Source organism: Sinocyclocheilus grahami, unplaced genomic scaffold (genome assembly GCF_001515645.1).
Source record: "Sinocyclocheilus grahami isolate Dianchi unplaced genomic scaffold, SAMN03320097.WGS_v1.1 scaffold127.1, whole genome shotgun sequence".
In the NCBI taxonomy this organism is placed as follows: Eukaryota; Metazoa; Chordata; class Actinopteri; order Cypriniformes; family Cyprinidae; genus Sinocyclocheilus; species Sinocyclocheilus grahami.
The window spans coordinates 2,366,093-2,391,610 of record NW_015505306.1 but is presented as its reverse complement, the minus strand read 5'-3'; the positions used below and the strand labels follow the sequence as shown (position 1 = coordinate 2,391,610).

General features: G+C 38.0%; 1 protein-coding gene across 1 annotated transcript; it reads right to left on the bottom strand.

The window, feature by feature from the left end:
* Window positions 1-1,959: 1,959 nt before the first annotated feature.
* LOC107590447 (protein YIPF1-like) lies at window positions 1,960-13,909 on the bottom strand. The gene is made up of 7 exons (XM_016279188.1): window positions 13,814-13,909; window positions 13,669-13,715; window positions 4,522-4,600; window positions 4,263-4,339; window positions 4,058-4,184; window positions 3,794-3,976; window positions 1,960-2,351 (listed from the first exon to the last, which is right to left on the bottom strand). The coding sequence occupies exons 1-7, from the start codon at window positions 13,907-13,909 to the stop codon at window positions 2,247-2,249; spliced, it is 714 nt and encodes a 237-aa protein (XP_016134674.1). The 3' UTR covers window positions 1,960-2,246.
* Window positions 13,910-25,518: the final 11,609 nt, after the last annotated feature.

The window sequence follows — 25,518 nt, the reverse complement described above, 5'->3', positions numbered from 1 at the left end:
GCACTGTGGGGAGGAAGACAGATGGATGAATGATATAAACCGTTAGGTCCGTGGACACACACTGACCGCTGCAGCAGGAATTGCAGTATCCTAGTTTACACCCCCCCCCCCCCCCCCCCCCTTATCTTGTCAACTTCTGTGTGTTGTGAGACTTGAGGAAACGAGGAGATCAAGTGATGCCTGACTAGCTATAACTTTCCTCCTCTTTTCCTCCCCTCTCTCCCTCCTTCCTCTCCCACACCGGGGATATGATATGACGATAGCCCTATCCAAGACTTTGAAGTCGTATGCACCGCTTCCGGTCACTTTTTTCCCCCAGTTAATTCAGTTTGATTTAGAACTTTCATGAGATGAAAACAACCATGTCTGCTAGTTTGTAGAATTAACGTTTTGTTTTGTTTTTGTTTTCTTTCACAAAAAACGCAACAGACAAAAAAAAAATGGAGCAAATTAAATGTTGAAGAAGTCCCAAAGTGTGGCTGCTTACAGTAGCATTATTTTTTGTTTTATGGATGAAGTTGGGGGAAAAAAAAAATCAACACTTGATGGTTCGAGAAGTTAAATGATCTGGGGTGTGTTTCCCCAAAAGCCTTGTTCGCTAACTATGTTCGCAAGTTCCATTGAACTCGTATTGGTAACGACAGAATTTGCGGCCATAGTTGCTTTTGGGAAACGCACCCCTGGATGGGTTATAGATGGTAAAGCAGATGTATATTAAATGGAGAAGAAAAGAAAAGCCAGTAACACTTTGCATTGGCGTTCCATTTGTTTATGTTTTTGGTATTATGAAATAATTCATTTTTACAGCATATATTATGGTTATTGTCGGTTTATAAATATAGTATTGTTCATTAATTCTTGTTTAATACATCTTGAAATGTATTAGAAATTATGTAGAAATGAACATTAACCAAGATAAAGACTACAAAGATATTGTAAAGTATTATAAAAAATTCTGTAACATTACTTGTTTGAAACCCATATGACTTTCTGTCTTTCATGAAACAAAAAGGAGAAATTTTGCTACTTAAGCTGCTCTTTTCCATATAATTAAAGCGGCCAGTGCACAATTTGGTCTGTCTTTTTCTAATATAAAACTGTTGTATTGTTTCAGAATACTACTTTTAGGCATAGGGACTCATTTTAAGGTGCTGTTATGTCCTTTCTGTTTGTCAGTCACTGGGCACTGTCCACTTTTGTTTTATGGAAAAGCACAGATTGGACTGGATTGGTGGAAGAAAGAAAGCCATACACAGTTGAGAATGAGAGAATACATTTTTGGTGAACTATCCTTTTAAATGATTTTTGAAAAAAATGGTTCAACCAAAAACAAATTAATTTACTCATCCTCACATCATTTCAAAAATATTACTTTCTCTTGTGGAACATAAAAGCTATTTGGAGAAATTTCTTAAAGTGTTTATGTCCATACAGTGGAAGTCACTGGGCACCAAAATAGTTTGGTTACCAACACTTTTCAGAATAACACATTTTATGTTTTACAGAACAAAGTCATACAGGTTTGGAATGATAGGAGGGTGAGTAAATGATGACAAAAGTTTAATTTTTGGTTGAACTATCACCAAAAGAGACTTTTATATTAAATAAGTGCAAAGCATACCTTCTTACAAATGCGTGGCCCAAGTAGGAGTGGTGATGCATCTATCCCCAATCATACCAAACAAACTCAAAATGACATGTTTGACCCTGACAAGAATGATTTTAATCCACAGTGTCAAACTGTCTAGGAAAGCAACATTAAATACTTAATACAGGTACTTCCTCTCAATTTACAGAATAATATGAGAAAGTAGCCTAAAAGGAAAGAAAGCAGTCGGGTTGTAAGGCAAACCTCAAAGCAGTTCACAGTAATACAAGACCACCCTTATAAATTACTCTATTTTGATTTAAAGAAACAAAAATGGGCAAAACCTCTTAAATTATAGGTAATAAATGGACATAAGTGACCATGACACTTGAGGAAAATAACAAGTAGGTCACTTTACGTATTAAAGAAAAATAGTACAAACTAAAGTCATCAGTAAATCATTGTTGTGATTTTATTTGTGATCTGAGGGAGGTTACTTATCTGCTGGGTTAGTTACAAACTGGAAACACTTTCAATGTGTTTGCTGGGAATGCTTGTGTGCATCAGCACACTAATCTGAACTCCGTTGCTCATTTATCATATTACACATTTTCCATGTCCCTTGAATATAAAGACTCCTAGGTTCCCATTCAGTTGGTCATTGATGCTTCCCCACGGTAAGTGTTGTATGATTTGCGGCTGGGGTAGTCTGTTGTCCGGAGTGCGATGATCCTGTGTATGTTGGCGTTTGGAAGAAGTAGAGCTAAAAGGATAGATGGAAATGTATTAAATACTAAAGCTGAGTGTTTGTTGTAATGGATGGTGTAACTTTACCGGAAGAAATGACCAATCAAACTGCATGTGCAGTTGGAAGGGGAGGTAATGCTTATGCAATTTATCGCAGTCCTTCTTACAGGATACACTATCATTCGAATATTTTGGGGTCATTCATATTTTAAAAATACAGTAAAAAACAATCTTGTGAACTATTACAATTTAAAATACCGGTTTTCTATTATTAAATGTTTTAAAATATAATTTATTCCTTTGATGTCAAAGCTGAATTTTCAGCATCATTACTCCAGTCTTCAGTGTCACATGATCCTTCAGGAATCATTCTGATACACTGATTTGCTGCATTTCTTAGAGATATCTTTTTATTATTATCAATGTTAAAAACAGTTGTGCTTAATATTTTTGTGGAAACTGTGATTTGACATTTGAATACAAAGTTCAAAAGATCAATTTATTTCAATTAGAAATCTTTTGTAACATTGTAAATGTCTTTACCTTTACTTTTGATCAATTGAATGCATTCTTCCTGAATAAATGTATTAAAAGTGTGTGTATAATGTACATTATATATATACATATATATGTGTGTGTGTGTGTGTACATTATATACACACACACACACATGTATATTATACACACACAAACACTGACCCCAAACTTCATCGGTAGTGTATGTCACATTATAAATCACTTTAAGCACTATCAACAGCATATGTTTTGTGGAAACTGTGATTTGACATTTGAATACAAAGTTCAAAAGATCAATTTATTTCAATTAGAAATCTTTTGTAACATTGTAAATGTCTTTACCTTTACTTTTGATCAATTGAATGCATTCTTCCTGAATAAATGTATTAAAAGTGTGTGTATAATGTACATTATATATATATATATATATATATATGTGTGTGTGTGTGTACATTATATACACACACATGTATATTATACACACACAAACACTGACCCCAAACTTCATCGGTAGTGTATGTCACATTATAAATCACTTTAAGCACTATCAACAGCATATGTACTTGTCAGTTACCACATAATTTAATATGGACTCATCCTCTGGTTTTTAGAAATGAAGTATCTTGAAAAGTTTATTTGCCGTGATATCAGACTGGTTGCAGTCAAATGTGTTAGCATAAGATTGGTGTGAATATGAACAACAATCTCTCAACATGCCATAACCAGCTATAAAAATAAACAAAGCTACTTTTGCTTTGTATTCACAGAAAGATTCGGGTATTATGGTAACACACAAGCAGTTGCTCCTAAAAAATAGTTCCACCTTAAAAGTTTAATTTAAAGAGTTTTATAGCTCAAAGATTAGTCAAATTATTTCAGATATAGCTGATAGCGTTTAAGGTGTATTTGACTTGGAATAGTCCTTTGAAGAGTTTCTCTCACCTTAAAGCCAACAGCCAGAAGGGCATGAAGTGACACTATTACTGCCATGGTAGCAAATGCCGTTAGTTTTGTGTCATCGCAAATAGCCGGCCAGAATGTCATTACCAACACTGAGCCAGAGATCACCATGGCAATGACAATCAATAGCCACTCGAGCCAGTAAACGGAAATTGTCCATGATATCTAAAAACAGAGACTGAATTTGACTTGTCAGGTCTAACATCATTAAGTCTGACCGTGTGTTGAACATGATCTCAAACTTACCGAGGTAGGGATATAAATGAACAGAGAGTAACCATAGACACACACAGTCTCTAAAAACGTGTAACCGCTGAGACTTTGGTGAACCATACCGAATCCAATTTGGGTAATTTTGACCCACACATAGTGACTGTACCAAGATTATATTACAACATATTATGAAGGTTACAAAGAATACCATACCAAGTAAGAAAACAAACATACCTGCATTGTATCTACGTTGAAGAATGACTGATAGTATTCAAACGTCCAAAAACCACCAGTTTGTTTTTCACCTCCAAGCAACTGTGGGAGATGTTTTGACTATTATTCATTTGTATGCTTGTTTTCATAGTGTGACTTTGGTGAACCATACCGAATCCAATTTGGGTAATTTTGACCCACACATAGTGACTGTACCAAGATTATATTACAACATAATATGAAGGTTACAAAGAATACCATACCAAGTAAGAAAACAAACATACCTGCATTGTATCTACGTTGAAGAATGACATAGTATTCAAACGTCCAAAAACCACCAGTTTGTTTTTCACCTCCAAGCAACTGTGGGAGACCAAGTAAGTGTGATTGGTTGACTGCAAATGTATTAAATCAACTGCAGTGTATGCTGACCTTGTTTTATGCGACAGAATAGCACTACATAAACTGATCAAAAATATAACTTTTATACAAACTTAATAATACGACAATTTTTATACAATAATTCTCAATCTGTGAGAAAGAAAAGCAAGTTTTTTTTGTAATTTACAATAATGGGGCAATGCATCACACAAATAAGTAATAATATTAATAAAATTAAAATGTTAAAAAATTTATTTATTTTTCAAATAAATGGTTTTCTTCTGAACTTTCTATTTATCAAAGAATCCTGAAGAAATGATTCACAGTTTCACAAAAATATTAAGCACAGCTGTTTTCAACATTGATAATAAGAAATGTGTCTTGAGCAGCAAATCGGCAAATTATAATGATTTCTGAAGGATCAAGTGACGCTGAAGGCTGGAGTAATGATGCTGAAAATTCAGCTTTGCATCACAGAAATAATCACATTTTAAATATATGTTTGAATAAAATAGCTCTTTTGAATTGTAATATTATTTCACAAAATTCCTGTTTATACAGTATTTTATACATTATTTATGGTGACATAAATGCCTTGGTGAGCACTGTTTCTTGGTAAATAACCAATTATATTTTTATTTTTTAGTTTTGTTGTTCACTCAATTAGCAATAACTATATGCTAAGTAGTATGTACTATAGAAGCAAGTACTATATGCTAGTAATGAGATCAGTTGCTTATTGCTTGCTAATATTGCTAGTTATTATCTAACACAGATACAACATTAATTTGGTACAAAACATTATTTGTATTAATTAACTTGTTTTAGTCTTGTTGTACAAATCTAAACTAATTATGTGGGAAAATGTTCCTTAATTTAATTAAGTTCATTGAACTATTTTTTGAGTGCACAAAGATATTTTTCAGAATATCTTCTTTTATGGTCCACAGAAGGAAGAATGTCATACATGTTTGAAACAATATGAAGGTGAGTAAACGATGGCAGAATTTTCATTTTTAGGTGAACTGCCTCTTGTACTGCTACAGTCTCCTTCCTCGTTCACCTTTCGATCGACATGGATCCTCCCCCACCCTCCACAACCTGTCCTATATTGACTATTGACTGTCACTCTATCCATCTTCAGCTGCCAATGTCAGACGGATACGGTGGCTGAGGCCGATCGGTGGTCAGTTTGGAAAGGGGGAGCTTGGGGTCAGCGAGGACATGTTGGGAGAGGGGTGGGGGTCATGCAGAGAGGTGAGGGAGTCTAGCCACGGCGCTGACCCCAATGACCACGACTCCTCCACCCCCTCCCATTATGTCTGATCAATATGCCACTATGAAGGGAGAGAATATGAAGGGAGAGAATATGAAGAGCGTGAGGGGGAGGAAAATGTTAAAGGCACGTCGACTCGATCAGACACTGGATCCGTTAATGCAGCGTCTTAAAGTAATGTGTCTGTGGAGAAAATACTTCGTAAAGTTCTTTTCCTGATACCACATGTACATCGCTCAGGTGTCTATGTGATTGCAAAGTCTCATGCATATGCCACCCTTAGATGAATTGAGTTTTTAAAACTTCACAATTATGATGATTATTAATGGTGGCCTAATGGCTACAGAGTTGGACTTGTAATTCAAAGGTTGCAGGTTTGAGTCTCAAGTCCGGCAGGAATTGTCAGTGGGGGGAGTGAATAACCAGCACTCTCTTCCACCCTCAATACCACGACTGAGGTGAGACCCAGCGTGAGGGGGAGGAAAATGTTAAAGGCACGTCGACTCGATCAGACACTGGATCCGTTAATGCAGCGTCTTAAAGTAATGTGTCTGTGGAGAAAATACTTCGTAAAGTTCTTTTCCTGATACCACATGTACATCGCTCAGGTGTCTATGTGATTGCAAAGTCTCATGCATATGCCACCCTTAGATGAATTGAGTTTTTAAAACTTCACAATTATGATGATTATTAATGGTGGCCTAATGGCTACAGAGTTGGACTTGTAATTCAAAGGTTGCAGGTTTGAGTCTCAAGTCCGGCAGGAATTGTCAGTGGGGGGAGTGAATAACCAGCACTCTCTTCCACCCTCAATACCACGACTGAGGTGAGACCCTTGAGCAAGGCACAGAACCTCCAACTGCTCCCCGGGCGCCGCAGCATTGGCTGTCCACAGCTCCGGGTGTGTGTGCACTTGGATGGGTTAAATGCAGAGCACAAGTATGGGTGACCATACTTGGCCACACGTCACTTTTTTTTTTTGTGTGTGTGGTTCTAGCACAATAGTAATAATAATAATAATAATTCATTACATTTATATAGCGCTTTTCTAGGCACTCAAAGCACTTTACATTGTCAGGGGGTATCTCCTCATCCACCACCAGTATGCAGCATCCATCTGGATGATGCAACGGCAGCCATAGTGCGCCAGAATGCCCACCACACACCAGCTTATTGGTGGAGAGGAGACAGAGTGATGAAGCCAATTAGCAGATATGGGGATTGTTAGGAGGCCATGATGATCAGAGGCCAATGGGCAAATTTGGCCAGGATGCCGAGGTCACACCTCTACTCTTTTCGAAAGACATCCTGGGATTTTTAATGACAACAGAGCGTCAGGACCTCAGTTTAACATCTCATCCAAAGGATGGTGCTTGTTGACAGTATAGTGTCCCCGTCACTATACTGGGGCGTTAGGACCCACACAGACCGCAGGGTGAGCACCCCCGCTGGCCTCACTAACACCTCTTCCAGCAGCAACCTAGTTTTCCCAGGAGGTCTCCCATCCAGGTACTGACCAGGCTCAGCCCTGCTTAGCTTCAGTGGGTAACCAGTCTTGGGCTACAGGGTGATATGGCTGCAAAACACTGAAACACATTGAAAGCAGTTAAATCATAAGCACTTAACTCACAAGCATTTATATATATTTTAGATATTGTGTACTTTTATCTGCCTGTTACATCTTTTGTGTTTTCAAGAAATATTTAGGGTATGAGCCTTAACATTAAATTAAAATGTAACTATACAAAGTATAATATTTGTTATGAAGTTAAAAAAGCAAAAAAAAAAAGAGGTTTTAATCTAATAAATGTAAAAGCTGTTCTTTTCTATTTTCCAAGTTCAGTTGCGTGGTTTATTAAAAGTAAAAAAAATTGCCTTTTTTAATAAACCAAGCAACTCTACAAATATATTTATATATTTAATAATAATAAGTTCTTATCAAGATATCAAAGCAGTTTTTTTCCATATAGATAGGGGGGAAAATATATGTATATATATATATATTACTAGTTTGGAACAACATAACAGTGAAAAAATCATAACAGAATGTACATTTTTTAAATATTGCCAAAGATTAGACACCTGAAATGGTTAAATATAAGTTTTAATAAGCATTTTTAAGACCAATTACTGAAGAAAGTAGTCTAAACCTAAAATATGGATAATATGTGACAATAATCAAAACACACACGTGAAAAGCACAACACTGAATAAACTTTGAGATTGTCTGACACCAAGCTGCATAAACTATTTTTAGGGTAGTGGCTCACAGAACTCGAAGGGTTAAGTGTCTGGTGCACAGCGAGGAAAGCATGAATGTGTGTGCATGTGTTTAAATGTGGAGGAGAGAGAGAGTGAGTGATGAGAGAGAAAAAGAGGGAAATGGGGTAAGTATAAAAATATAAATGTCTGTCTGGAGTGTGAAAATGTTTGAAGATGGGAGGGGATACAGACGGAACAGGCACCCAAAAGAGGGTGAGAGAAAAAAAGAGTGCGCAAGAGAGTAGGGTGGGGATGAAGGGGGAGGGAAGGAAACGAAGAGTGAGGGAGAGAGAGAGAGAGGGAGGGAGAGGGTGAGGAGAAGGAAGCGGAGCGCATTCACAATTTTCATTCAAACTGACACAGCCTGTGTGTCCCGGTTTGCACTCCCCACTCGCTCGCTCTCTCTCTCTCTACACACACACACACAAACACACACACCCACATTTTTCAACTGCTAACTTTGACTAATAGTTGGTTGTAAACATTAGTATAGAGAGTGTGTCACTATATGTTGGACATAATGGTCTCCTAATGATGTGTGTGTGTGTGTGCGCGTATGTTTGTGTATGCATGCGAGGTGATATCAATCCCTATGGAAGTGAATGGCAATTGGATTAAACTATTGATTTAGTCTGGAGCAGGTAGACATACACCCAGTTGGCCAGACGAAGGGGGGGAAGGGCCATCCACATTACTGCAGACTTCTTCATCAATAATCCTCTTGCACCCAAAACTAAACTAGCAGCAGTGACCGGCACAATAATGGCATGTCAAGTGCAAGGCATGCATGAGTGTTGTGTTTGCATGTGTTTGTATGCAAGTTGAGGGTGCTAGTTAATGTTCGGGGCTTGTATTTTTACATTTTTGCTTTTGTAAGAAACATAAATGTTTTTTTTTCAACTGCTAACTTTGACTAATAGTTGGTTGTAAACATTAGTATAGAGAGTGTGTCACTATATGTTGGACATAATGGTCTCCTAATGATGTGTGTGTGTGTGTGCGCGTATGTTTGTGTATGCATGCGAGGTGATATCAATCCCTATGGAAGTGAATGGCAATTGGATTAAACTATTGATTTAGTCTGAAGCAGGTAGACATACACCCAGTTGGCCAGACGAAGGGGGGGGAAGGGCCATCCACATTACTGCAGACTTCTTCATCAATAATCCACTTGCACCCAAAACTAAACTAGCAGCAGTGACCGGCACAATAATGGCATGTCAAGTGTTCGGACGTGCTATAAAAGATCAGCTTTTGCACAGATACGCACATGCAAACTACCATGTGAACTTCATATGCACTTCATAATGTGCTACTTCTGCTAACTTTTTTCTTTAAAAGAAATGTGAGGTCAGTGTCTTTGTGTGTTATGACTTTTTTGTATGTCTTGATGTCATTTTTTATTTTAAGAGGACTTTTATATTGTTGGAAAAGACTGGATTCTTGTAAAAACGCTTTCATACGTTTGTCAGCTATGCTAGAGTTTCTCAGTTATGTGTTTAAACCCTCTAAATCCAGTTTTAAAAGTTTCCCAGCGAACTTGCTTCATCCACAAAACTGGCCTATGAACTCATTCACCAGAGGGTCATGAGTTCAAGTCCCAAGTGGGGGATGGGGGGGTGGGCTGTCATGGTAGCCTTTTTTTTTCTTGCAGACCCTTCCCCCCTTCTTTTCCGCATCTCACGCGGCCGTCATTTCGACGGCTGGACCGAAGAGTTTAAAATAGAAGAGAGAGAAAGGGAGGTGGAGGAATGCAGGAGTGGAACGGCCGAGTTCGACGTATGGAGAGGGCAGAGATCGACTGGAGCCAGACTGGGTGTATGCATCTGAGAGAGTCACTGTGGTAAGTGTGTTTTTCTTCTCGAACCCCTGCCACCTCCCTAAATGAAGAGCCTGTGATCCACTGTGACTGTTACACATACAAGAGGACTTAGAATGTGATACAAATTTGATTTGACAAATGTGACAAGTGTTGCTTATGCGTTCAGACATCACTGCAGGACATTTTAATGTGATGTTATCCAACAAGGCATGCATGAGTGTTGTGTTTGCATGTGTTTGTATGCAAGTTGAGGGTGCTAGTTAATGTTCGGGGCTTGTATTTTTACATTTTTGCTTTTGTAAGAAACATAAATGTTTTTTTTTCAACTGCTAACTTTGACTAATAGTTGGTTGTAAACATTAGTATAGAGAGTGTGTCACTATATGTTGGACATAATGGTCTCCTAATGATGTGTGTGTGTGTGTGCGCGTATGTTTGTGTATGCATGCGAGGTGATATCAATCCCTATGGAAGTGAATGGCAATTGGATTAAACTATTGATTTAGTCTGGAGCAGGTAGACATACACCCAGTTGGCCAGACGAAGGGGGGGAAGGGCCATCCACATTACTGCAGACTTCTTCATCAATAATCCACTTGCACCCAAAACTAAACTAGCAGCAGTGACCGGCACAATAATGGCATGTCAAGTGTTCGGACGTGCTATAAAAGATCAGCTTTTGCACAGATACGCACATGCAAACTACCATGTGAACTTCATATGCACTTCATAATGTGCTACTTCTGCTAACTTTTTTCTTTAAAAGAAATGTGAGGTCAGTGTCTTTGTGTGTTATGACTTTTTTGTATGTCTTGATGTCATTTTTTATTTTAAGAGGACTTTTATATTGTTGGAAAAGACTGGATTCTTGTAAAAACGCTTTCATACGTTTGTCAGCTATGCTAGAGTTTCTCAGTTATGTGTTTAAACCCTCTAAATCCAGTTTTAAAAGTTTCCCAGCGAACTTGCTTCATCCACAAAACTGGCCTATGAACTCATTCACCAGAGGGTCATGAGTTCAAGTCCCAAGTGGGGGATGGGGGGGGGGGGGGCTGTCATGGTAGCCTTATTTTTTTCTTGCAGACCCTTCCCCCCTTCTTTTCCGCATCTCACGCGGCCGTCATTTCGACGGCTGGACAAACACCTACATCAGGCCTGTTACTTTTGCCTGCTCATATAGTCAGAAGTTTGACCTTCACCTCATAGGCCAGCAGTTGGTCTCGTTTTGTACAGATATGGGCCTTGAGAACAATTTCTTTTTTTTTCTTGCAGACCCTTCCCCCCTTCTTTTCCGCATCTCACGCGGCCGTCATTTCGACGGCTGGACAAACACCTACATCAGGCCTGTTACTTTTGCCTGCTCATATAGTCAGAAGTTTGACCTTCACCTCATAGGCCAGCAGTTGGTCTCGTTTTGTACAGATATGGGCCTTGAGAACAATTTCTTTGCAGTTTTTTGATGACAAATAGTTGTTATGTAAAGCAACTCACTCCAACAGTCCTTTCAAACTTGCTTTCATGTTTGAAATTGTGTACACGCCATACCGTCTGTTTGCATGTGTGTACGTGAGTGCGTTCCAAACACATTGAATCGACAAATGGACGAGGCGCGTTTCAGACAGCCCCTCTTTCATAGGAAATGAGACCCTTTGACCTTTGCCATTCAGTCTGTCTGGAAAAGCCGAGCCTGGAATCGATCAACACCCCCTTGCTCAGACATGCACTCACCACCTCCACTCTTCTGCCCGCTCCCTCGATTCCTCCTTCCCCCTTCCATTTTTCTCTTTCTCTCCAATCGGCAGCCCCCTGTTCCCGCTTACTCTCAGCTCCTGCTCCCTTCCCCCATGATCAGATAATAGACCCCACAGAACTCATGCTATACTGTGCCCGCTTCCCTGTGCATATGACCAGATCTCCACAGGCCCCAGTGGTCACACAAAACTTCCCCTCAGAGAGTGAGTGCACAGTCCCGTATGGCCTAAGAATATTTAAAATATGCTAAATATAGGCTGGAAACAACATGGCTGTTTTTGTTTAAACCTTCAGATGCCATTTATTTTGCAAGATGCACTTCCAGGGGCAATATTGTTGATTTATGTGCAATTATTCCGGTTAACATATAAAAATATTATCCTATATACATATATATATATATACTGTATATATACATGTATGTATCTATGTATGCATATGTATACATATATTTACATTTATGTACTGAGACTCTAGACATACGATTGTGTATATGCAAATATATATTTTGTGTATTTGCAAATTTTGCTATATGGGATGGATGGTTGATTTGTTGATGTGCATTAATGTGGTTAACATAATGAAAATATTATATACAATATATTTAAAAAAATTTACATTTAGCATTTAGCTTAAAAATATTTAAAAGTGGCCAAAATATAGGAGGAAATGTATTTAACTAAAACTTATTGAATACATTTGTATCAATACAATTGTGTAAAATATATTTTATACATAATTTGTTCTTTCATATACTGTATGTGTCTGCAATATAGATTTTTGCTCTATGGCATGGATCATTGATTTATTGATAATAATGTGGTTAACACAATGAACACTAGTTGGGGAGGACTGTTAACAATATCGTGTTTATATACATAAATGTGTTAATGTCAGACTTTGGTGTGCATGTCCAAAACCACACTATTCCAGCAGTATCTGAAGTGTGTGTCAGTCTCAGGCGAGTCACAGTGAACATTCAACGCTGTCGGTGAGTTTGCAAGTGAGAGAAACCATCGAGTGTTGAGTGTACCCTGCCTCTCGAATGTACTCTGACCACACGGACCTTCAGAATGCCAGCGACTACATGTGTGAGTCCATTTTGTTGCCGAGCTGGCCAAGATGGCTGCTGTAGTGTCTCTGAAGCTGTCCCAGCTGATCAGTCAAGCGAGAGACTGTATTCTGCATCTACTGTCACAGCTCTGGGTCTTGATTCACATTCATTGCTGTCGGTGGGTTTTATCTCTTCGACTCGCCGGACAATGAATGAGAACTATGGCCCCTCCTGCACTAAAATGAAAACTATGGGTTGTGAAAATAAGGACTGTTAATCTTGTTCATTATTAGACGTGTCACTCAACGCATGCACATCATAGAAGGTCAATAAATGATCATTGGGAATCGGTTGTTGCCTTTTACTGCAGGTTGCGTGAGTTAATTTACTAATCATCCACTCACCCTCATGTTGTTCCAAACTCGTATGGAAGACAAAGAAGATATTATTCCATATTATTCAAAATATCTTCTCTCAAAGAAAGTCATCCAGGTTTGGAATAACATGAGGGTGAAAAAGAACTATGGCCCCTCCTGCACTAAAATGAAAACTATGGGTTGTGAAAATAAGGACTGTTAATCTTGTTCATTATTAGACGTGTCACTCAACGCATGCACATCATAGAAGGTCAATAAATGATCATTGGGAATCGGTTGTTGCCTTTTACTGCAGGTTGCGTGAGTTAATTTACTAATCATCCACTCACCCTCATGTTGTTCCAAACTCGTATGGAAGACAAAGAAGATATTATTCCATATTATTCAAAATATCTTCTCTCAAAGAAAGTCATCCAGGTTTGGAATAACATGAGGGTGAAAAACATGACAGAATTGTTATTTTGGGCTGAACTATCCCCGTTAAAAAAATCTTTGAATACTACATACCATGTCTTCTTTTCAAAAACGACTTGTATATTCATGGTGCCAGTGGTCTGGAAACCACAGAGTGAAAGGAAAACCCTAGAGCCAGCAAACCGGCTCACTGACCAATGTGACCCGCGCAGACAAAGACAGAGTCAACATTACTCACAGCACAGTGTTCTTCCTCAGGCACAGTGTGCATGTAGCTAAAAATGGTCTGGGCGAATCTAAGAGGTGGATCACCAGGGAAACTGTCAACTGTCATGACTCTACAGAGGATATACACGTGTACTGAACACCTCAAAAGACTTTGAGGCTTTGAATTGAGACTAAAGGAGCTCTTGAGGAACCATGTGCTATTATTAGGTTCCTTGTGCGCAAAGAGAGCACAGTCGTTAATGAATGAACCCATATGTTTTGGGGTTCTGTGACAGAGCTGTTCCCACTCTGTGAACAAGAGCTTCACTTTACCTCCCAGCAGCAAGCCATTAGCGAACTACAGCTATGAGCAAGAATCACAATCTTCAAACAATTACCACCACAATGGTCCTATACCCAAGCAATTATACATTTATGCAGCATGCTGTGTAACATCAGAACATAACAATATATAGCTGTGAGTCTTTGACCCAGTGCATTTGTGCCAGCCAGTGGGGTCGGCAGCCAATTAGAGTGTGACTCCAGTAATTGGGTTGGCCGGATTGGTCCAAAGGCAGGGTAAGTGAGACTGATTGGAGCAGTCAGCTGTCTGATCTGATTGAAGGCTCCACTGCACTCAAAAGACTGTTCTCTGCCAGTCAGAAATATATGAAACTTACACTACTTAGTTTACTATACAGATCTATGTATTGTTGTTCCCTCTGAAATTAATTTGTTTATTTTGTTTGTTGCAAATAGTGTTTGTCTGGCTTAGAGACAACTCTGTCAAACAAGAATGCAGTATGTATATTTCATTTCCTTTTTAATTCTTATTCAGGCATCTTTATTTTTGTATTCCCTGTAATCTTAATTATCTTCTGTAAGCACTTCTGATTGTCTCAATCTGCTCCCTACTTTAGTAGTCAGTACACTAGCAAGGTGCTCAGCCATTTTTAGAGTCGGCATGAAATTACATCTATTTTACCCATTTTGACTGCTAGCTCACATTCATTTTTGGGTGCTATGCCCAAATCTCAAAATCCAGTCAACATCTGTGTGATAGAATCCCTAATGTGCGTGAAAGGTATTAAAATGGTTTTAAAAAGTGTTTTTTATTTGCTCTTTACTTAGTTTTTTATGTATATTATGCAATTTATTATTTGTCCATGCCATAATATATGTACTGTACATTATCTTTTCTGCTTAATTAAAAGAATGGTTTCATAATGGCTCTGTCATTTTTACAACAAGCATGCATGTGTGCTATACAAAAAAGTTTTCAATAAATACCAGCTACGCTATAATGTAAAACCTCATTATCAATGTTTAGTAGACCTGGGCCCTTGCTAGTGCCCAAATTCATGTTAACTGTATTCTCCTTCATGATAGAGGGAACAGAATGAAACACACCCATAAATTTAAAATAAACATATTTTCTCTTCCAAACACAGTACTCATTATCTTCCTTTATCTTCATGTTGTGTACACTCCACAAGTTATTATATAATTTCAGTTCTTTCTGACAGTCTCCACATCCTGTGTTACCTCTGCTTTCAAACACACACCGCTCGATTTCCCGGGTCAATGTCGCCATATCCTGTGAGCATTAGACACTTGGAAGAGAGGTGAAGGGAGGTCATAAACACTTTGTCTTGTCATCACATGCATCCATATCTCAGATAGCGTCGAAAGGCACTCCTGTCAGTAGGCACTTTTTTGGTGTGCCACTTGTTAGTAGCAGCTGAACACATACAAACAATATAGGGAGAACATAAATACCATCAGAGCTTATTGTGATAAAAATGTTTAAACTTCAACGTCACAAAGTCTATGAACTTTGCTGAACAAAGATATAATCTGAGTTCTACAGTCCCAACACAATGATAGCCCACAGTCTATAGACTCTATGGGCTGTGACTGGGTTTCAACTGCTGAGAGGGGCAATGAAGGTACAGGGCTCAAGGAATTTGAGCCTCCTGTGAATTCTAGACGCAAATCCTCTCGGCAGCCCCATTTAGAAACATATGTCAACAACAAGATACTGTTTAAAATTGGAGCCATCATTTCAATTTAGCACGTGGTGAGAGTAAAGCCAGAAAACAATAAACATTCATAAGATGGTTTCATAGTGACTGAGCACCACATGAAAGCGCAAGTGAGAGCGAGAAAGAGAGGACAAAAAGCGGGTCACTCTTTAAACTGTGCGAACACAAAAACAGTTTTTGAAAAGGCGATTGGACTGTGCTGCTCTGACACAAAGCTTCTGCAATTTTGCGCAACACACTGAGGCACAATTGTACACAGTCGGATGATAGATTTGTATTCATTATCAAGGCAACAGAGTCGTGGCGAAGAGAGAGAGAGAGAAATTGAGACTGCGATCTGGGCAGGCCTGCAGGGCTGTTACTTCTGTCTGCGCTGATGATGAACAGTCACTCGGTCATCCCCAGTCTGCACACGCACCAGAGACCTGCATCCCAACACAGTGCGGGCATCCGTCAGAGGCACGCAGTCATAATTCATCCCACTGGCAGCTCGCAGTGGTCATCGCAACATAAAACGCTGCATGTGAGTGCCGCACAAAGGAAACATTTTGTCATGGCTGGAAGATGTGCATTAGAAACTAATTATTTCAGAAGGGCTGCTCTCTCTTCACTTCAGAGAGAACACCAATTTGTCTTGCGGTAAAAAGATAAGAAATGCTCACTGCTTAAAATACAGGTGTATGGGCAGAGCAAGAAGAAATATAGCAGCTATTTAATCTCAGAGATAAGATAGGAACCTTCATACAAATACATAGATGGCTTTAATGAAAATCATGATCTTAATCATTAAAAGCCTCTAAATTGTGAAGCAGATCCAATATGTGTGCAAATACAGTGGCACTTTATTTAGTGAAGTGGTGCAGTAGCAATGAAAAAAATATAAAAGATGCGGTCTGTATATAACTAACAACTATCTTTTTGACTGGTGTATTGTCATATCAATTTTTATATAAAACTTTAAAATTTTACTTTCTAAACTAACTACACAAAAGCCAACCCAGTCAAATGAGAAAATGCAACAATTTCACTTTTGGGGCGAAATGTTGGTGAATTCACACAATTTAATTTGTAGTTTGTGCTGGGTGTACCTTAGTATCAATCGAACAAAATGTTGGAAATATTTCATGCCACAAAAATTCCAAGGGACAAAAAAAGAAGAAGAAAATAGTGGGACTTTTTTTTATTTATTTTTTTTACTTTCAACCTTATTGTCATTAACATTATAATAATAAATAAAATAACAAAATAATAAAGATCATATTTTAAATAAATATTTCCGTATTTATTATAAATGATTTACATTTATATAAACTGTATACTTCAACAACAGCATCATCAGAAGCTCAGTCTATGATTTGGCTTGTTTTTGTTATAGGTCACATTACCTCAGTCCTTCTTTATCTCAGTTTCAGTGGCACTTAGTATGATTAACCAGTGTTGAAGAGCTCCTGCAGGTGTTTACCTATAGACAATTAGTCTCAAACTCACAAACGCTTCTGTCAGGAGCTTCACTGTTTGTGCGTCACCTTTCCCTATCATTACAGGGGAAATTAAAGCCTCTGTGGCATGTGTAGTGGGGGAGAGGGGCCCTGAATGCTAAAAGCAAGTATTTATCTCCTTGAGAGAAAATTACATGTTTTCCACTTTCTCTTTTGTTGGAAAAAGCCTGAGTATTTAGGGTTTAGATCTTCATAAGGTGCAGTGTGATCATAAAAATGATTTGTTAGATTTTCAGACGAAGATGCTCACAGGGGTGAAAAATAGAAAAATAAAAGACTTGGGGCTTGAACAAAATACAGATTTTATGATAATATTAGAAATCTCCAATAAAAAGCTAAAAAACAAAAACGGTCTGAATTTGTCATAAAGTGCATATTGAACCGTGCCATTCCAGCTCATTATAATAAAAGTTTCTAAGCATTGCATTCTAATTATATGTCCTCAGGCAGGATTCAATAAAAAGAAGAGGGCAAGACTTCATACACTAAACAGATGTAAACCTCATTACAGGGGAAATTAAAGCCTCTGTGGCATGTGTAGTGGGGGAGAGGGGCCCTGAATGCTAAAAGCAAGTGTTTATCTCCTTGAGAGAAAATTACATGTTTTCCGCTTTCTCTTTTGTTTGAAAAAGCCTGAGTATTTAGGGTTTAGATCTTCATAAGGTGCAGTGTGATCATAAAAATGATTTGTTCGATTTTCAGACGAAGATGCTCACAGGGGTGAAAAATTGAAAAATAAAAGACTTGGGGCTTGAACAAAATACAGATTTTATGATAATATTAGAAATCTCCAATAAAAAGCTAAAAAAACAAAAACGGTCTGAATTTGTCATAAAGTGCATATTGAACCGTGCCATTCCAGCTCATTATAATAAAAGTTTCTAAGCATTGCATTCTAATTATATGTCCTCAGGCAGGATTCAATAAAAAGAAGAGGGCAAGACTTCATACACTAAACAGATGTAAACTCGCTATCTCAGCCACCCACATCTAAATGTTATGGGGCTGCGGTTTGACTGATTCATAGTAAGCTCTCTTATTAGTCTTCACTGTGCTATTGCTTTGATAATGCTGTATTTTGGGCTTGAGTCCAACTCTGAGAAACATCTCTGAAATTATATATGAATCCATTTTGTAAAGCATAATGTACACTAGGTTGGTCACCATTGCAAAATAACCCCCAACAATGTGATCAAGACTATAAAGAAGTGGTTTGTGACAATGTACAAAACAATCAGCCAAACAACAAGAGGAACACTGCAACAATATTACAGTATATTAAAATTCTCTGAGGTAATTTTCACTACAGTCGATAACTAAGACGCAAGATGCCAGTAGTTGTATTTGTATGAAACAGAAAGTGAGAGTCTGTGGTGTGATAAAAAACATGAAAGTAGCGCTGGTTATTATATGAGCTATATGAGTCAGAATTTTCGCAGGTGACATCCAGTCATTTCAATAGAAACCACACGATCAGGAATTTTGTGTGAGGGCAAAACATTTCCCAATGCAGATTTCTGCAACAGGCTGACCAACACAAAGCTGCTTGGTTTGAAAGTTACTTATGTGTGACCTGTGCTTTATACATCACTACACTATTGTCAATATACAATTATCCTTTTTGTCTGTGAAATTTCGCTAATGTGACCTCAACTTGATGGTGCATTCACATCCACCTGGAAAGTTGACGTTGTGCAATGTACTTTTTCTACAAAAAATACAACACAAATGTTTAAGTCTACTACTACAAAATGAAAAATAAAGAATGTGCATCGGTGGATTAACTGTGTAATCAGTTGATTAAGGTGCTGTTGTCACAAATCAAGCCTCCGTGGCTCCCTCCGATCCCCACCAGAGGGAACCCTCACCGGAGTACTAACTGTTCCTTAGGACTTCATTTCCCATCACCCCATGCCTGACATTGATTACTTGCACAGGTGCTGATCATTACCATGACTATATAGGTAGTGCCTACCTTACCATCATTGCGAAGTCTTGTTTTTGCTACGGCTGACATTACTGAGCATTCATACCTTGTTTGATTACCTGTTGCCTACCTGGATTGTTTAGACCTGTCTGATTGTTCGCTGCCCGCCTCTTTGACCTTGCTCTGTGTTTGGATTTACTCTCTCCTCTGTCTGCCGCCGGCCTCGACCCCTTTGCATGGACTCTGGTTATGATTCTGCCTTGCCTACGTTACTCCTGTATGCTGTTGACTGAACTCTGCCTGTCTGATTGTTAATAAAGCTGCACATGGATCCCAATGTCAATGAATCATTACAGCTGTAAACTGAATTCATAATTGCACAACACTATCGTATTTTGTAGATGCAACTTAGCTCGTTTTACAACTCAACAAAATCTAGTTTCCCATTCGTCTCTGTAAATACGACTGTAAATATGATTTTTTTTTTCCTGACATTACGCACCGTGATATAGCTACAGCATCATTATAGGATGGATATATTGAATATATTAAATATTTGCCAAGTTTTGTGATGTAGGATAAAAGCTGCTAAAAACTCTCAAGCCATCAATCAGTTGTAATTGATTATACCCAATGAGAAACAACATTGAAGATTCACCCTGAGAAAGACTTGGAAATGGTTTACTTGGCACAGAAACATAGTTCCCTGTTTGGAAAGGAAATATAATTGTTACTGTGGTACTGTTATAAATCTGGGTTTCTGTATGTTTTTTCTTTCTTACCCAATTCTGGAAAGAAAAAATAATAACCCAGTGAAGAGGATATTCATCTTACTGACAATGAATGAGCTATATCTGCATTAAACAACACATCCACCAGGCACAAGCCAATCTGATTGTGAGCTTAGTCAACCCTGGCAACACCCCGCTAACCACAGTCTGTTTGTGTTGGTTATGCTGTCACGAAGACTCCGTTTCTAAACCTAAGAAATGTCACAAACATTCAGAGCTGATGATACCACTCATTCACATCATAGCTCAATATGATCTATTACATTAACACAATGCCATTCATGATGAAAAGCACTCAGCCACTTTATAAATGTGATGTCTCTCGGTCAGGTTTGATTTATTGTTGGCTATAGATTCAACATTTCCAAAGACTTGAAGTGAATTAGCTATTGATCCCTTACTGGGCTGGGTCAGTGCAGGCTGTGATTTGTGAAGTGTGACGTTGTAGCTGGTTAAATAAATGGAATTACTGTATCCTATTAAGGTTAATAAGGGAATGATGTAGATGAGTTTGCTCAGATTTCGACCAAAATGCTCTTGCTGGTTTTCATGATATGCAGACTATGACAGGCATTTTGTTCTTCCTGTTTTTATGTACCTCGTAGTTGGATGCCTCACTAAAAGAGAATTTAAACTGGCTGCTGTCCAAACTAAACAGACTGGAGACACGGCACTACTACCTGACAGCCAAGGTACCACCTGTTTGTCACGCCCAGCACACATACTCCCACCCCTTTCATCCTCTCGTTTTCTCTCTTTTCCTCTCTATCGCTCCCCGAGCTTTTGGCGTGCGTTCTGGATGGGCATCTTGGAGCATCTGTGCCTGCCTGAGGCACTGGACTGTGGTAGCTGTGGGTCAGAGCTGTAAATCCTGTGTGGTCTTGTACCACACAGCCATCGCAACTTCAGGAGACGGAGCAAAGCCAGATGCCAAGCATTGCTGATGGATCGCAGGAGCAGCATGCAAAATAATAAAGTCAATAATGAAGGTCATGAGTCAACTTAATGGTTTGTCTGGTGCTTGGACCTCCCTTTCATAAAAGAAATCCACAGCGGACGCATCCAAGTGAGGAAATACCAGTTCATTACTGCCACCTCCTGGTCATAGTCTAAAAAGTCATTTTTAGACACTTCACACTGACCTGACATCGTAATACGTAATATGTCAGATTCGCACTTTTACCCGGTGAAAAACATAAGATCAAGTGGCTACCTCAATCACTGCTGGACAGCAAAACTTATAATCCAGAAGCACTGGCTCTCTATTTGAACTTCTAAAGGTGCACTTGGCATAATAAAAAGTGAGGGCTGTGAGAACAGAGTGTTGACAGCCTGCAGTTGAAACAGTCTCACACTGAGGAGCTTTGAGGGCCGAGGGCTGTTAAATGAGGAGGGAGATAATGAGAGAGGCAGCAGCATGGTAATCAGCAGGCCTCAATTTCCTCACTGATGCTCCAGATTAGCCCAGCCTCACAGGCTCCCTTAGGCATGTTTCATCTTCTCTCTCCCCTCAGAGAACACTTTGGATGAAAGGCAGAACTTCTCCATCCAGTCTGCTGTCGAACCCCATGCTGAGGCCACTGCGCAACATGCTGTTGATAATCAAGAGGGGATTTTTTTCCATTCTCAATTCATTATCTTTTCCATTGCTCTCTGGTCCATTAGCCACACTTTATGCTCGAAAATAATTGTTTATGTAGCGTGTTCCCTGTGTTTTATGTCTTCAAATACACACCATTGATTTGAACCTACAGTTTCCACAGCTTAACTGAAAGCAGAAATCAGGTTTTGTTATTACTGTTTGTGTCCTTGGAGGAGCTGTGTGGAATATGATCAACCACAAGTTAGCAGGCATCTTCAACCAAAAATACTGGCAAATAACAGAGATCCTTTATATATATTATATTTGACCGTTCAAAGGTTGAGGTCAGTAACATTTTTATATAATTGCTTTTGATTATAAAAATGTTACTGACCTTATTCTTGCCAGGGCTGCATTTATCTGATAAAACAATAATATTACAGTAAGGACAGAAATATTGAGAGATTTTTTTTAATAACTTGTCTAATATATATCCAAATATAATTTATTCCAGTGATGGCAAAGCTAAATTTGTAGCTAAATTTTCACATGATTTTAATATGCTGATTTGGTGCTCATAAAAGAGTTCTTATTATCCTCAGTGTTGAAAATTGTGCTACTTAATCTTTTGCGAAATATCTTTTATATTTTGTTTTTGATCAGCTTGTTTATGACATTACACTTGATGTTTGTTGATGGAAAATTGCTTAAGCTTTTTTATTCCTCCAAAGGTTTTATTATTATTATTATTATTATTATTATTTCTTCTTGCCAGGGCTGCATTTATCTGATAAAACAATAATATTACAGTAAGGACAGAAATATTGAGAGATTTTTTTTAATAACTTGTCTAATATATATCCAAATATAATTTATTCCAGTGATGGCAAAGCTAAATTTGTAGCTAAATTTTCACATGATTTTAATATGCTGATTTGGTGCTCATAAAAGAGTTCTTATTATCCTCAGTGTTGAAAATTGTGCTACTTAATCTTTTGCGAAATATCTTTTATATTTTGTTTTTGATCAGTTGTTTATGACATTACACTTGATGTTTGTTGATGGAAAATTGCTTAAGCTTTTTTATTCCTCCAAAGGTTTTATTATTATTATTATTATTATTTACCAATGATGTCAAAATAACAATATATTGCCTATGGCTTCTGAGCTTTTACTGCAATCAAGGAAATTGAATTTTGGATCCCCCCTGTGGCCTTTCGTGTAATAACTATTGCTATCCTAGAAGAAATGAAATGCACATTCTCGAGTGCAGGTCTTTGTTGATTTGCAAATATGTACTGATTGTTGATAACCACGTTTAGTTTGGTTTTAAACAATTTGTCTAATTTAGAGGCATTATGAAGCAGCAAACTGATCTATAGGCCCTGAGAGGTGGATGTGAGGCATGCAAAGCATTCATTATTTTCATTTCATCCTGTTTTGAATGTGGCCAGGGATGTGTGTCAGTGACATCGTTTTGACCACAGTAAACAGCAGTCATTTGTGTCTGCCATAAAGCTATTTTTGAGCAATAATTTAAACATTACTCTCAGGATCACTGACCTGTTACATAACAATATTTAAGAAATATAAACCAGGAAACCATTCATTTCATCCTGTTTTGAATGTGGCCAGGGATGTGTGTCAGTGACATCGTTTTGACCACAGTAAACAGCAGTCATTTGTGTCTGCCATAAAGCTATTTTTTGAGCAATAATTTAAACATTACTCTCAGGATCACTGACCTGTTACATAACAATATTTAAGAAATATAAATTATGTAAATGGATTACTTGTACCAGGAAATCTGTACCATAGCCCTGGACCATATTAGTAAACATTAACTACTGAACTACTTTTGTTTGCTAAAAAGGGATTTAACTGATCATGATAAGATGAATAAATCGACTATGAATGATTAACGCACATTTATGAATAGTGATATGCTCTGTGTTTGTTCAGTCTGGGTGTGTCTCTGCTCACAGGTGCCGATATTCAGTGCCAGTGGAGGTTGCCCTGGATACATGCTAGAAGGAACACTATAATGCTCTCATACACTATGTACTTATGCACTATGTACTCAACGATGTAGTGTATGAATTATATAATGTTATTTTGTCATTCATAATCGGAGTCTCATAGCCCCACCCCCTTCGGTACGTACCCAGCAAGCAATTTTGAGTTTAAAAGACGTCTGTTAGACGTCTAAATATAGCCTAGACGTCTAGGCTAAAACGAGGCTAAATTTGGGCTGTCCGTGAAAATCTAATAGAGGTCTAATCATAGCCCATTTATAGACTAGTCATCAAATAGACGGCTATTAAACGACTACATATATACGTCTAATAGACAACAAAATGGCAATCCATACATACAGCTTTTATTAAGAAAAATAAAATTTTTGACAACTTAAGACAATACAAAATGATAAAAATACAAAAGAATTAATGACAAAATAAAATGTTATAAATACAATACACTTAAATATAAATATTATGATTTTAAAAATTTGGAGTTTTTAACAATTTAATGAAAAAATTTAATATTTTAAATAACTTAAGATATTTAAAAGAGAAAAAAAATCTAATACAAATCAAGAGCATGTTATCACACTTAACATTAAAATATTACGGATAAATGACAACATAAAAAAAGATGAACCCTTTTGTTGGTTTACTTTTAACAAATAAAACAACCAACAGTGAACTTAAAGGAAATTATTAATTATTGGTTTTATTTCTTGTTTAAAATGCCTCCCAACTGCATTCCTCAAGTCCAACTCTGTTGCTGCCAGGAAGTTGGTCATCACAGCATCTGCCAAATAAGAAAGAAAAAAAAAGCACAAGAAAAGCTTGACATAAAAAAGCTTGACATACTTTAATTACACTAATTGTGAAAGGGAGTCCTTCTCTTTTGCTTGGATGCCAACTAAAAACAAAAATGAGATATATACTGTATCACCATTCAGTGTTAAAAAAGAGAGAAGCTCTCTGGTAAATGTTGTGTGTTTTATACACATACCTCTGATGACCGAGAACAGTGCAGTCTTTTCAAATGCCTCTTTCTGCAGCGGACCACCCCCCTTCATGTTGAATTTGGATATGAAGGAATTTTTTTAAAAGCCTAAAATATAATACAGATTGAGGTGGTTAACAATTGCAGACAAAGATTGACATTTCAAAATGACCAGTAAAGGAATTATTTTTTACATTTCTGATTTGCGTTGTAATTTATTGAGTATTGACACCACGATGTTTGATTAATGTGGCAAGATTTGTAGGCTTTACCTGTCCAGCATCCTTCTGGCACTGTCTTTGAGGTTTCTTCCATCAACTCTGCACAACTTTGACACCTGAATAACATGCCAATATCAGGCGGGTAGTATTATATGTGTCCGTGTACAAGTGTTTACCAACCTTAAACACTGATGCCCATTGACCTGCACGTTTTCCATCACTAACCCTTTAAAACTCTTTATTCTAGCAGTTTAAGTTTTTCCCTATTAGTGCCCCCCACAAATTGTCTGGCACAACTGACATAACAACACAGTGATAGCTGCTGTAACTAAAAAGTAGCCCAGTACACACAGTGGGCCTCATTTATCAATCTAACGTAGAAACGAGCGCAGATCTGTGCACACAAATCAACTTACGACTGAGTTCACGTGTGATTCATGAAACATTCGTATGCCGCCAATCTCGTCGAATGATCGTATGTTGATGTGGCGGCAGAAAACAATTGTCATTTGAATATCACGCCCCTGAAAACCCCCTGGTTTAGAAGCCTCACCCCTAGAGTTTACAACATGGAGAAATGAAACCCGGCCAAAAAGAGGAAGTAATCTCGCTAAAGAGAAATTGATCTTACTCCAAAAACACCCGTTAACCTTGTA